The 14044-nt window shown below is 47.3% G+C and overlaps 1 protein-coding gene across 8 annotated transcripts in view; it reads right to left on the bottom strand.

Annotated features, from left to right (window-relative positions):
- ARHGAP44 (Rho GTPase activating protein 44) overlaps positions 1–14044 on the bottom strand; it is a 96726-nt gene that overhangs the window by 73602 nt on the left and 9080 nt on the right. Inside the window, exon 1 of one of the 8 annotated variants that reach the window (XM_056550241.1) lies at positions 10984–11343. The exons of the other annotated variants lie outside the window; for them this stretch is intronic. Within the exon in view, the coding sequence (XP_056406216.1) occupies positions 10984–10997 (14 nt within the window). The 5' untranslated portion in view covers positions 10998–11343. Of the gene's footprint in view, positions 1–10983; positions 11344–14044 lie in introns of those variants that run through there. 8 annotated transcript variants of the gene reach the window in all.

Below are 14044 nucleotides of genomic sequence, written 5' to 3'. Positions count from 1 at the left end.
TGGGATCGGTTGCTATGGGCTGTGCTGGGATCGGTTGCTATAGGCTGTGCTGGATTGGTTGCTATGGACTGTGCTGGGATTGGTTACTATGGGCTGTGCTGGGATTGGTTACTATGGGCTGTGCTGGGATTGGTTGCTATGTGCTGTGCTGGGATTGGTTGCTATGGGCTGTGCTGGGATTGGTTGCTAATGGCTGTGCTGGGATTGATTGCTATGGGCTGTGCTGGGATTGGTTGCTATGGGCTGTACTGGGATCAGTTGCTATGGGCTGTGCTGGGATCGGTTGCTATGGGCTGTACTGGGATCGGTTGTTATGGGCTGTGCTGCGATTGGTTACTATGGGCTATGCTGGGATTGGTTGCTATGGGCTGTGTTGGGATTGGTTGCTATGGCTGTGCTGGGATTGGTTGCCATGGGCTGTGCTGGATCGGTTGCTATGGGCTGTGCTGGGATCGGTTGCTATGGGCTGTGCTGGGATTGGTTGTTATGGGCTGTACTGGGATCGGTTCCTAAGGGCTGTGGTGGGGTTGATTGTTATGGGCTGGGCTTGGTTGCTATGGGCTGTGCTGGGATTGGTTGCTATGGGCTGTGCTGGGATTGGTTGCTATGGGCTGTGCTGGGATCGGTTACTATGGGCTGTGCTGGGATTGGTTGTTATGGGCTGTGCTGGGATCGGTTGTTACGGGCTGGGCTGGGATTGGTTGTTATGGGCTGTACTGGATTGGTTGCTATGGCTGTGCTGGGATTGGTTATTATGGGCTGTGGTGGGATTGGTTGTTATGGGCTGGGCTGGGATTGGTTGCTATGGGCTGTACTGGGATTGGTTGCTATGGGCTGTACTGGGATTGGTTACTATGGGCTGTGCTGGGATGACCAGTTTTGCATTGTCACCAGCCATTTACCGCTGATGTTATTGTATTTACAGGCCTTTACTTTTGCGCCATCCTTTTCGGATCACCTGTATAACCCGATATCTGGCTGTCACCCTGGTATCTATTGCGCACTATCCTCAGGCGGTATCTACCATGAAGGTGACTTTTCTCGCCTCCTCAGGTGAACGCTCCCCGGTTATAGGATATAGTGACAGCGCCATGGGATGTCGCTTCCATTATACTTCTCTACACATCCGCAGCTCAGGGTCATCCCGGCTCTACGGGAATCTAAACTTACCACAACCTAAATGTACCAGATTAGAGGAAAGTCACATGACACCATATGGCAGCCATATTGGACTGTATAGACGACGCCATCTAAAACCGCAGGTCTGTGATGACTGTGATAGAACCACCAGGAGGACTGGATCTAATGGCACTTCCATAGCATTTACTGAAATGGGCCCCATCCTAGCTCAGCAGAAGGTATCACACATGACAGGATTAGATACCGCAGCTCAGCAGAAGGTATCACACATGACAGGATTGGATACCGCAGCTCAGCAGAAGGTATGACACATGACAGGATTAGATACCGCAGCTCAGCAGAAGGTATCACACATGACAGGATTAGATACCGCAGCTCAGCAGAAGGTATCACACATGACAGGATTGGATACCGCAGCTCAGCAGAAGGTATGACACATGACAGGATTAGATACCGTAGCTCAGCAGAAGGTATGACACATGACAGGATTAGATACCGCAGCTCAGCAGAAGGTATCACACATGACAGGATTAGATACCGCAGCTCAGCAGAAGGTATCACACATGACAGGATTGGATACCGCAGCTCAGCAGAAGGTATGACACATGACAGGATTAGATACCGTAGCTCAGCAGAAGGTATGACACATGACAGGATTAGATACCGCAGCTCAGCAGAAGGTATCACACATGACAGGATTGGATACCGCAGCTCAGCAGAAGGTATCACACATGACAGGATTAGATACCGCAGCTCAGCAGAAGGTATCACACATGACAGGATTAGATACCGCAGCCCAACAGACAGTGTCACACATGACAGGATTAGATACCGCAGCCCTCAACAGACAGTATCACACATGACAGGATTAGATACCGCAGCCCAACAGACAGTATCACACATGACAGGATTAGATACCGCAGCCCAACAGACAGTATCACACATGACAGGATTAGATACGGCAAAGCAACAGACAATACCTCCCATGATAAGCTTAGAAACACCAGCTAAGCACACAATACCTTACACTATAAGCTTAGATACAGGGGTTCATCAGAAAGTAACACACATGATAGGCTTAGATACACTGGCTCAGCAAGCAGTATCATGCATGATGGGCAAAGATACGCTGATTTACCAAAAAGCAAGACACATGATAGGCTTAGATACACTGGCTCAGCAAGCAGTATCATGCATGATGGGCAAAGATACGCTGATTTACCAAAAAGCAAGACACATGATAGGCTTGGATACACAATTTAGCAAACAGTATGTTACATGATAGGCTTAGATACACCAGCCCAGCAGACTGTATCTCACCTGATAAGCTTAGCTACAGTGGTTCATCAGAAACTTAACACACGATAGGCTTGAATACACTGGCTCAACAGCCTATATTCTATATTATAGGCTTAGATACAGTGGTTCATAAGAGAGTAACACACTATAGGCTTAGATACACTGGCTCAGCAGGCAGTATAACGCATGATGGGCAAAGATACACTGAATTACCAGAAAGAAAAACACATGTGTCCCTGCTCCTATCCGGAGCGCACGCGGCGTTCTCCTTTCTGCAGCGCCCCGGTCAGACCCGCTGACCGGGAGCGCTGCACTGACATTCGCAATGGGGATGCGATTCGCACAGATCTTCTGCTATACTCATTGACTACGAACCTTGCCGCCTGCCCTGACCTTCTGCTACGTCTGACCTTGCCTCTGCCTAGTCCTTCTGTCCCACGCCTTCTCAGCAGTCAGCGAGGTTGAGCCGTTGCCGGTGGATACGACCTGGTTGCTACCGCCACAGCAAGACCATCTCGCTTTGCGGCGGGCTCTGGTGAAAACCAGTAGCAACCCTAGAACCGGTCCACCGACACGGTCCACGCCAATCCCTCTCTGACACAGTGGATCCACATCCAGCCTGCCGAATCATAACAGTAGATCCGGCCATGGATCCTGCTGAGGTGCCGCTGCCAAGTCTCGCTGACCTATCCACGGTGGTCGCCCAGCAATCGCAGCAAATTGCCCAACAAGGACAGCAGCTGTCGCAGTTGACCGCCACATTACAGCAACTTCTGCCACTGCTACAGCAGCAACCATCTCCTCCGCCAGCTCCTGCACCTCCTCCGCAGCGAGTGGCCGCTCCTAGCCTCCGCTTGTCCCTGCCGGACAAATTTGATGGGGACTCTAGACTCTGCCGTGGCTTCTTGTCTCAATGTTACCTACATATGGAGATTTGTCGGACCAATTTCCTACAGAACGGTCTAAGGTGGCGTTCGTAGTGAGTCTTCTGTCTGGAAAGGCCTTGTCTTGGGCCACACCGCTCTGGGACCGCAATGATCCTGCAACAGCCACAGTCAAGTCCTTCTTCGCTGAAGTCCGTAGTGTCTTCGAGGAACCAGCCCGAGCTTCTTCTGCCGAGACTGCCCTGCTGAACCTGGTCCAGGGTAATTCTTCAGTAGGCGAGTACGCCATCCAATTTCGTACTCTCGCTTCCGAATTGTCTTGGAATAACGAGGCTCTCTGCACGACCTTTAAAAAAGGCCTATCCAGTAACATGAAGGATGTGCTGGCCACACGAGAGATTCCTGCCAACCTGCAAGAACTTATCCATTTGGCCACCCGCCTTGACATGCGTTTTTCTGAAAGACATCAGGAGCTCCGCCAGGAAAAAGACCTTGATCTCTGGGCACCTCTCTCACAGTATCCTTTGCAATCTACCCCTGTGCCTCCCGCCGAGGAGGCTATGCAAGTGGATCGGTCTCGTCTGACACATGAAGAGAGGACTCGCCGCAGAGATAAAAATTTATGTCTGTACTGCGCTAGTACCGAACATTTCTTGGTGGATTGCCCTATTCGTCCTCCACGTCTGGGAAACGCACGAACGCACCCAGCTCACGTGGGTGTGGCGTCTCTTGGTACGAAGTCTGCTTCTCCACGTCTCACTGTGCCCGTGCGGATTTCTCCTTCTGCCAACTCCTCCTTCTCAGCCGTGGCCTTCTTGGACTCTGGTTCTTCTGGAAATTTTATTCTGGCCTCTTTGGTGAATAGCTTTTGCATCCCGGTGACCTGTCTCGTCAAGCCGCTCTTCATTTCTTCGGTCAACGGTTTTAAGTTGGACTGCACTGTGCGTTACCGCACAGAGCCCTTGCTTATGAGCATTGGACTGCATCACGAGAAAATTGAATTTTTGGTCCAGCCCAACTGCACCTCTGAAGTCCTCCTCGGTCTGCCATGGCTCCAGCATCATTCTCCCACCCTTGACTGGACCACCGGGGAGATCAAGAATTGGGGTCCTGCTTGCCGCAAGAAATGCCTCACGTCTGCTACCAGTCCCGTCTGTCGGGCCTCAGTGTCTCCTCCTGTGCCTGGTCTCCCCAAGGCCTATCTGGACTGTGCCATGCCTCCTCATAGCCCCCGTCCTGGTGACACTCTGCCCCGTGACAAGCTTCACCCTCTGCCCCCCCTCCCCATTCCCACTTCTTCCGGATTACCGGCCGCTGATGTAGCTACCCAGGACTGTTTTTTGTTCCGGAAGGAAACTCAAGAGACGCCCCCTATGTTCTCTTCTCAGTTAAAGGGACAAGGAGACAAAGAGAGGGGGAGACCTAAGGGGGGAGGGGGTACTGTTACGCCGAGCGCTCCGGGTCCCTGCTCCTCCCCGGAGCGCTCGCGGCGTTCTCCTTTCTGCAGCGCCCCGGTCAGACCCGCTGACCGGGAGCGCTGCACTGACATTCGCGATGGGGATGCGATTCGTATAGCGGGACGCGCCCGCTCGCGAATCGCATCCCAAGCCACTTACCCGTCCCGGTCCCCGGCTGTCATGTTCGGGCGCGCGCGTGCCAGCTCTCTAAGATTTAAAGGGCCAGTGCACCAGTGAGTGCCTGGCCCAATCAGTCTAATTAGCTTCCACCTGCTCCCTGTGTATATAACCTCACTTCCCCTTTCCGGATCTTGTTGCCTTGTGCCAGAGAAAGCGTTAGTGTTGTCCAAAGCCTGTGTTCCAGATCTTCTGCTATCCTCATTGACTACGAACCTTGCCGCCTGCCCCGACCTTCTGCTACGTCTGACCTTGCCTCTGTCTAGTCCTTCTGTCCCACGCCTTCTCAGCAGTCAGCGAGGTTGAGCCGTTGCCGGTGGATACGACCTGGTTGCTACTGTGTATCTAAGCCTATCATGTTGTTATGATTCGGCTAGCTGGATGTGGATCCACTGTGTCAGCGAGGGATTGGCGTGGACCGTGTCGGTGGACCGGTTCTAGGGTTGCTACTGGTTTTCACCAGAGCCCGCCGCAAAGCGGGATGGTCTTGCTGCGGCGGGCTCTGGTGAAAACCAGTAGCAACCCTAGAACCGGTCCACCGACACGGTCCACGCCAATCCCTCGCTGACACAGTGGATCCACATCCAGCTAGCCGAATCATAACAACATGATAGGCTTAGATACACAGTTCATCAGACAGTATCTTACATGATAAGCTTAGGTACGGTGGTTCATCAGAAATTTATCACACATTTTAGGCTTAGAAACACTGGATCAGTAGACTATATCTCACAATATTGGCTTAGATACAGTAGTTCATCAGGCAGTATCACACATGATGGGTATAAATACACTGCTGTGCTGAGCTAGATACACTGATAGGCTTAGATACACAGACCCAGTAACAATATCACACATGATGGTCATTATCACACTGGTCCATGATAGAACATGATAGGCTTAGATACACAATTTAGCAGACAGTATCACAGAGGATATTATTAAACACACCTGCTCAGCAAACAGTGTAAACATTGCAAACTTGATAGGCTTAGATACACCAGCCCAGCATTTAATACAACTGATGATGGACTTAGATACACCAGCCCAGCAGTTAATATAACTGACGATGGATTAGATACACCAGCCCAGCAGTTAATATAACTGACGATGGATTAGATACACCAGCCCAGCAGTTAATATAACTGACGATGGATTAGATACACCAGCCCAGCAGTTAATATAACTGACAATTGATTAGATACACCAGCCCAGCAGTTAATATAACTGATGATGGACTTAGATACACCAGCCCAGCAGTTAATATAACTGACGATGGATTAGATACACCAGCCCAGCAGTTAATATAACTGACAATTGATTAGATACACCAGCCCAGCAGTTAATATAACTGACAATGGACTTAGATACACCAGCCCAGCAGTTAATATAACTGACGATGGACTTAGATACACCAGCCCAGCAGTTAATATAACTGACGATGGATTAGATACACCAGCCCAGCAGTTAATATAACTGACAATTGATTAGATATACCAGCCCAGCTGTTAATATAACTGACAATGGACTTAGATACACCAGACCAGCAGTTAATATAACTGACAATGGACTTAGATACACCAGACCAGCAGTTAATATAACTGACGATGGATTAGATACACCAGCCCAGAAGTTTATATAACTGACGATGGACTTAGATACACCAGCCCAGCAGTTAATATAACTGACGATGGATTAGATACACCAGCCAAGCAGGTAATATAACTGACGATGGATTAGATACACCAGCCAAGCAGGTAATATAACTGACGATGGATTAGATACGCCAGCCCAGCAGTTAATGTAACTGACGATGGATTAGATACACCAGACCAGCAGTTAATATAACTGACGATGGATTAGATACACCAGCCCAGCAGTTAATATAACTGACGATGGATTAGATACACCAGCCCAGCAGACATTATTACACATCATAGTCTGACATACAAATATTATCATTACATTGAAAATATGCAGCTGAGCAGACAAGCTTAGATACACAGCTCAGTAGGCAGTATCACACTAAACAGGCTTAGATACTGCTGTACTACAGTTTATACATAACACAGAATGGACTTCGATATACTGGTTATGCAGACAGTATTGCACTTAGATACATTGACTAATCAGACAGTATCACACATGATAGGCTTAGATACACAGCTCAGCAGCACAGTATCATGCACATGTAGTGTATGTAAGTAGATGCGCTGGTGTAATGTGCTGAGCAGGCGGTATAGTCACCCTAACCTGCCATCCCTCCTCACATCCAGGCGGCCATGTACGCTCCCCCTGAGATATCACTTTAGACTCCACTATCCCCCTGGGGTGTATATACGCTCCATCTATTCTTTACAGCTGATGAGGAATCTGACTCACACACATTTCACAACAACAAAAAATAGATATATTTAAAATATTGTTCCTAGATAAACAACCCTTTATAATTTACAAAACTACAACTCCCAGCAGTATTTTACCCAGTATTTCGGCCCCTAATAAGTAGGTTCCCCAGTATATCGTCCCCTTATAAAAAGGTTCCCCAGTATATCGTCCCCTTATAAGAAGGTTCCCCAGTATATCGGCCCCTTATAAAAAGGTTCCCCAGTATATCGTCCCCTTATAAAAAGGTTACCCAGTATATCGTCCCCTTATAAAAAGGTTACCCAGTATATCGTCCCCTTATAAAAAGGTTCCCCAGTATATCGTCCCCTTATAAAAAGGTTACCCAGTATATCGTCCCCTTATAAAAAGGTTCCCCAGTATATCGTCCCCTTATAAAAAGGTTACCCAGTATATCGTCCCCTTATAAAAAGGTTCCCCAGTATATCGGCCCCTTATAAGAAGGTTCCCCAGTATATCGTCCCCTTATAAGAAGGTTCCCCAGTATATCGTCCCCTTATAAGAAGGTTCCCCAGTATATCGTCCCCTTATAAAAAGGTTCCCCAGTATATCGTCCCCTTATAAGAAGGTTCCCCAGTATATCGTCCCCTTATAAGAAGGTTCCCCAGTATTTCGGCTCCTTATAAGAAGGTTCCCCAGTATATCGTCCCCTTATAAGAAGGTTCCCCAGTATATCGGCCCCTTATAAGAAGGTTCCCCAGTATATCGTCCCCTTATAAGAAGGTTACCCAGTATATCGTCCCCTTATAAAAAGGTTCCCCAGTATATCGGCCCCTTATAAGAAGGTTCCCCAGTATATCGTCCCCTTATAAGAAGGTTCCCCAGTATATCGTCCCCTTATAAGAAGGTTCCCCAGTATATCGTCCCCTTATAAGAAGGTTCCCCAGTATATCGTCCCCTTATAAGAAAGTTCCCCAGTATATCGTCCCCTTATAAGAAGGTTCCCCAGTATATCGTCCCCTTATAAGAAGGTTCCCCAGTATATCGTCCCCTTATAAGAAGGTTCCCCGGTATATCGTCCCCTTATAAGAAGGTTCCCCAGTATATCGTCCCCTTATAAGAAGGTTCCCCAGTATATCGTCCCCTTATAAGAAGGTTCCCCAGTATATCGTCCCCTTATAAGAAAGTTCCCCAGTATATCATCCCCTTATAAGAAGGTTCCCCAGTATATCGGCCCCTTATAAGAAGGTTCCCCAGTATATCGTCCCCTTATAAGAAGGTTCCCCAGTATATCGTCCCCTTATAAGAAGGTTCCCCAGTATATCGGCCCCTTATAAGAAGGTTGCCCAGTATATCGTCCCCTTATAAGAAGGTTCCCCTGTATATCGGCCCCTTATAAGAAGGTTCCCCAATATATCGGCCCCTTATAAGAAGGTTCCCCAGTATATCGTCCCCTTATAAGAAGGTTCCCCAGTATATCGTCCCCTTATAAAAAGGTTCCCCAGTATATCGTCCCCTTATAAGAAGGTTCCCCAGTATATCGGCCCCTTATTAGAAGGTTCCCCAGTATATCGGCCCCTTATAAGAAGGTTCCCCAGTATATCGTCCCCTTATAAAAAGGTTCCCCAGTATATCGGCCCCTTATAAGAAGGTTCCCCAGTATATCGGCCCCTTATAAGAAGGTTCCCCAGTATATCGGACCCTTAAAAAAGGTTCCCCAGTATATCGGCCCCTTATAAGAAGGTTCACCAGTATATCGGCCCCTTATAAGAAGGTTCCCCAGTATATCGGCCCCTTATAAGAAGGTTCCCCAGTATATCGGCCCCTTATAAGAAGGTTCCACAGGATATCGGCCCCTTATAAGAAGGTTCCCCAGTATATCGGCCCCTTATAAGAAGGTTCCCCAGTATATCGGCCCCTTATAAGAAGGTTCCCCAGTATATCGGCCCCTTATAAGAAGGTTCCCCAGTATATCGGCCCCTAATAAGAAGGTTCCCCAGTATATCGGCCCCTCATAAGAAGGTTCCCCAGTATATCGTCCCCTCATAAGAAGGTTCCCCAGTATATCGGCCCCTAATAAGAAGGTTCCCAAGTATATGGGGGAGATTTATCAAAACCTGTCCAGAAGAAAAGTTGCCCAGTTGCCCATAGCAACCAATCAATTTGCTTCTTTCATTTTGCATAGGCCTTGTTAAAAATGAAAGAAGCCATCTGATTGGTTGCTATGGGCAACTCAGAAACTTTCCCTTTGCACAGGTTTTGATAAATCTCCCCCATAGGCCCCTAATAAGTAGATTCCCCAGTAGAAGCTAGTAGAATCCCCTAGAAACTAGGTTTCCCAGTATATAGGGCCTCAATAGGTAGGTTCCCCAGTATATAGGTCCCCAGTAGGTGATGTCATCAGTATATAGGCCCCCAGTAGGTGGTTTCATCAGTATATAGGCCCCAGTAGGTAGTGTCATCAGTATATAGGCCCCCGTACGTAGTGTCATCAGTATATAGGCCCCCAGTAGGTGGTTTCATCAGTATATAGGCCCCAGTAGGTAGTGTCATCAGTATATAGGCCCCCAGTACGTAGTGCCATCAGTATATAGGCCCCCAGTACGTAGTGCCATCAGTATATAGGCCCCCAGTACGTAGTGTCATCAGTATATAGGCCCCAGTAGGTAGTGTCATCAGTATATAGGCCCCCAGTAGGTGGTTTCATCAGTTTATAGGCCCCAGTACGTAGTGCCATCAGTATATAGGCCCCCAGTACGTAGTGTCATCAGTATATAGGCCCCAGTAGGTGGTTTCATCAGTATATAGGCCCCAGTAGGTAGTGTCATCAGTATATAGGCCCCCAGTACGTAGTGTCATCAGTATATAGGCCCCCAGGAGGTGGTTTCATCAGTATATAGGCCCCAGTAGGTAGTGTCATCAGTATATAGGCCCCAGTAGGTAGTGTCATCAGTATATAGGCCCCCAGGAGGTGGAGTCATCAGTATATAGGCCCCAGTAGGTAGTGTCATCAGTATATAGGCCCCCAGTACGTAGTGTCATCAGTATATAGGCCCCCAGGAGGTAAGGTCCCCAGTATAGAGGCCCCGTAGTAGGTTGTATATGCCCTCAGTGGTTGTTTCCATTGAAATTCCACCAGTTGGTAGGTTCCTCTTTGGCCCCATCAGGGAAAAGGAATAAATAATACCAAACCTCTCTGGGCCCAAATGCTGTAGCAGAACTACAGCTAAGTGAACAGAGTCAGAGACCTCAATTTTAGTCAGACACAGAGCCAGTAGGTAGGTAGCGAGAGTATAACAACTTGCAAGCAAGCTTGCACCGCACGCATGCAAGGGAGCCTAGCTATGCTGCAATAGGTGGGGTGACTGATGTGCGGGAAGGAAAAAAGTGACCTCACACTTACAAACCAGGGATCCTGGGACTTGTAGTTGGAAGTAGAGTACTCCAACAGGAAATAGCCATTTCACAAAAAAAAAAAAAAACAAACAGCGTTATGGTAGACTTCCAACACCATTTAGCTCCAAGACAAGCAAGGATCCTTCCTAAGTATCTCTATTACTATCTGGCAGGTAAGTACTACAGTCAGCTTATGGTGGATAACCCCTTTAAGCGCTAACATGATGGAAGCTGCATTATGACTGCAGCTCTGAAGGTTAAATATCACTATAAGGAAATCAAACCTGCAAAATTCCATTCACTCCAGAAAAGTGGGTCAACGGGGTGAAGGTTTTTTCTGATTCCTCACACAGATCCATCGGCCCAACCCCACGCGGTGAAGACAATGAGACGCACCGTCCGGAGTGCAGGAGACAATCCATCCTCATCCTAAACCTTACCGATCACGTCCTCCCCGCTGAATGAACGCTCCAAGGAAACGGCTCATAATCACGCATAAATTAAGCCGCAATATGCATCATTATGCTAACTACATCAACATGGAGCTTCTCACGTGCCAGGGGCGCAAACAGGAGCCTCCAAAATATGGAAAATATTACTATGATTTATAAGGCTGAAGAACCGTATATTCCCATCTGGTCCTTATTTTATCCTAATATATCACCGCAGCTACCGATAAATAATGGTCAACTAAAATACACTGTACATAATATACCACATGATAACTATATACACATTGTATAAATAGGATTTACTATGTAAATATAAACAAATATGTATCTAGTTTTTGTACCATACTACGGAGCTGTACTCACTATTCTGCTGGTGAGGTCACTGTGTACATACATTACTTATCCTGTACTGATCCTGAGTTATATCCTGTATTATACTCCAGAGCTGTACTCACTATTCTGCTGGTGAGGTCACTGTGTACATACATTACATTACTTATCCTGTACTGATCCTGAGTTATATCCTGTATTATACTCCAGAGCTGTACTCACTATTCTGCTGGTGAGGTCACTGTGTACGTACATTACATTACTTATCCTGTACTGATCCTGAGTTATATCCTGTATTATACTCCAGAGCTGTACTCACTATTCTGCTGGTGAGGTCACTGTGTACATACATTACATTACTTATCCTGTACTGACCCTGAGTTATATCCTGTATTATACTCCAGAGCTGTACTCACTATTCTGCTGGTGAGGTCACTATGTACATACATTACATTACTTATCCTGTACTGATCCTGAGTTATATCCTGTATTATACTCCAGAGCTGTACTCACTATTCTGCTGGTGGGGTCATTGTGTACATACATTACATTACTTATCCTGTACTGATCCTGAGTTATATCCTGTATTATACTCCGGAGCTGTACTCACTATTCTGCTGGTGGGGTCATTGTGTACATACATTACTTATCCTGTACTGATCCTGAGCTATATCCTGTATTATACTCCAGAGCTGTACTTACTATTCTGCTGGTGAGGTCACTGTGTACATACATTACATTACTTATCCTGTACTGATCCCGAGTTATATCCTGTATTATACTCCAGAGCTGTACTCACTAATCTGATGGATCGGTACAGGATAAGTAATGTAATGTATGTACACAGTGATCTCACCAGCAGAATAGTGAGTGCAGCTCTGGAGTATAATACAGGATATAACTCAGGATCAGTACAGGATAAGTAATGTAATGTATGTACACAGTGATCTCACCAGCAGAATAGTGAGTACAGCTCTGGAGTATAATACAGGATATAATTAATTACTTATCTAAACACAACAAACAGAAGTTGTAATACAATTCAGACACATAAAGGAATAAATAAACTGTGTTTTTTTCCTTTTTCTGATATTTTTGGCCATGATCCCAGTAATGCTGAAAACATGATTTATGCTCCTTCCCCTTCTTCCTGCTTTACAGGGTAGAAAATACGAGGATGATAGATGTGGGTTTAGTACACTGCTCAAAAAAATAAAGGGAACACTAAGATAACACATCCTAGATCTGAATGAATGAACTAATCGTATGAAATACTTTCCTCTTTACATAGTTGAATGCGCTGACAACAAAATCACACAAAAATTATCAATGCAAATCAAATGTATCAACCCATGGAGGTCTGGATATGGAGTCACACTCAAAATCACAGTGAAAAACCCCACTACAGGCTGATCCAACTTTATGTAATGTCCTTAATACAAGTCACAATGAGGCTCAGTAGTGTGTGTGGCCTCCACGTGCCTGTATGACCTCCCTACAACGCCTGGGCATGATCCTGATGAGGTGGAGGATGGTCTCCTGAGGGATGTCCTCCCAGACCTGGACTAAAGTATCCGCCAACTCCTGGACAGTCTGTGGCGGATGGAATGAGACATGATGTCCCAGATGTGCTCAATCGGATTCAGGTCTGGGGAATGGGCGGGCCAGTCCATAGCATCAATGCCTTCCTCTAGTAGGAACTGCTGACACTCCAGCCACATGAGGTCTAGCATTGTCTTGTATTAGGAGGAACCCAGGGCCAACGACACCAGCATATGGTCTCACAAGAGGTCTAAGGGTCTCATCTCGGTACCTAATGGCTGTCAGGCTACCTCTGGCAAGCACATGGAGGGCTGTGCGGCCCCCAAAAAGAAATGCCACCCCACACCATTACTGACCCACCGCCAAACCGGTCATGCTGGAGGATGTTGCAGGCAGCAGATCGTTCTCCACGGCGTCTCGAGACTCTGCCACGTCTGTTACATGTGCTCAGTGTGAACCTGCTTTCATCTGTGAGGAGCACAGGGTGCCAGTGGCAAATTTGCCAATCTTGGTGTTCTCTGGCAAATGCCAAATGTCCTGCTCGGTGTTGGGCTGTAAGCACAACCCCTACCTGTGGAAGTCGGGCCCTCATACCACCCTCATGGAGTCTGTTTGAGTGGACACATGCACATTTGTGTCCTGCTGGAGGTCATTTTGCAGGACTCTGGCAGTCCTCCTGCTCTTCCTTTCACAAAGGTGGAGGAAGCAGTCCTACTGCTGGGTTGTTGCCCTCCTACGGCCTCCTCCACGTCTCCTGATGTACTGGCCAGTCTCCTGGTAGCGCCTCCATGCTCTGGACACTACGCTGACAGACACAGAAAACCTTCTTGCCACAGCTCGCATTGATGTGTCATCCTGGATGAGCTGCACTACCTGAGCCACTTGTGTGGGTTGTAGACTCCGTCTCATGTTACCACTAGAGTGAAAGCACTGCCAGCATTCAAAAGTGACCAAAACATCAGCCAGGAAGCATAGGAACTGAGAAGAGGTCTGTGGTCACCACCTTCAGAACCACTCCTTT

The sequence above is a fragment of the Hyla sarda genome, chromosome 13 (assembly GCF_029499605.1).
Source record: "Hyla sarda isolate aHylSar1 chromosome 13, aHylSar1.hap1, whole genome shotgun sequence".
In the NCBI taxonomy this organism is placed as follows: domain Eukaryota; kingdom Metazoa; phylum Chordata; class Amphibia; order Anura; family Hylidae; genus Hyla; species Hyla sarda.
The sequence above is the reverse complement of the archived record's forward strand: the minus strand, read 5'-3'. Positions and strand labels throughout refer to the sequence as shown.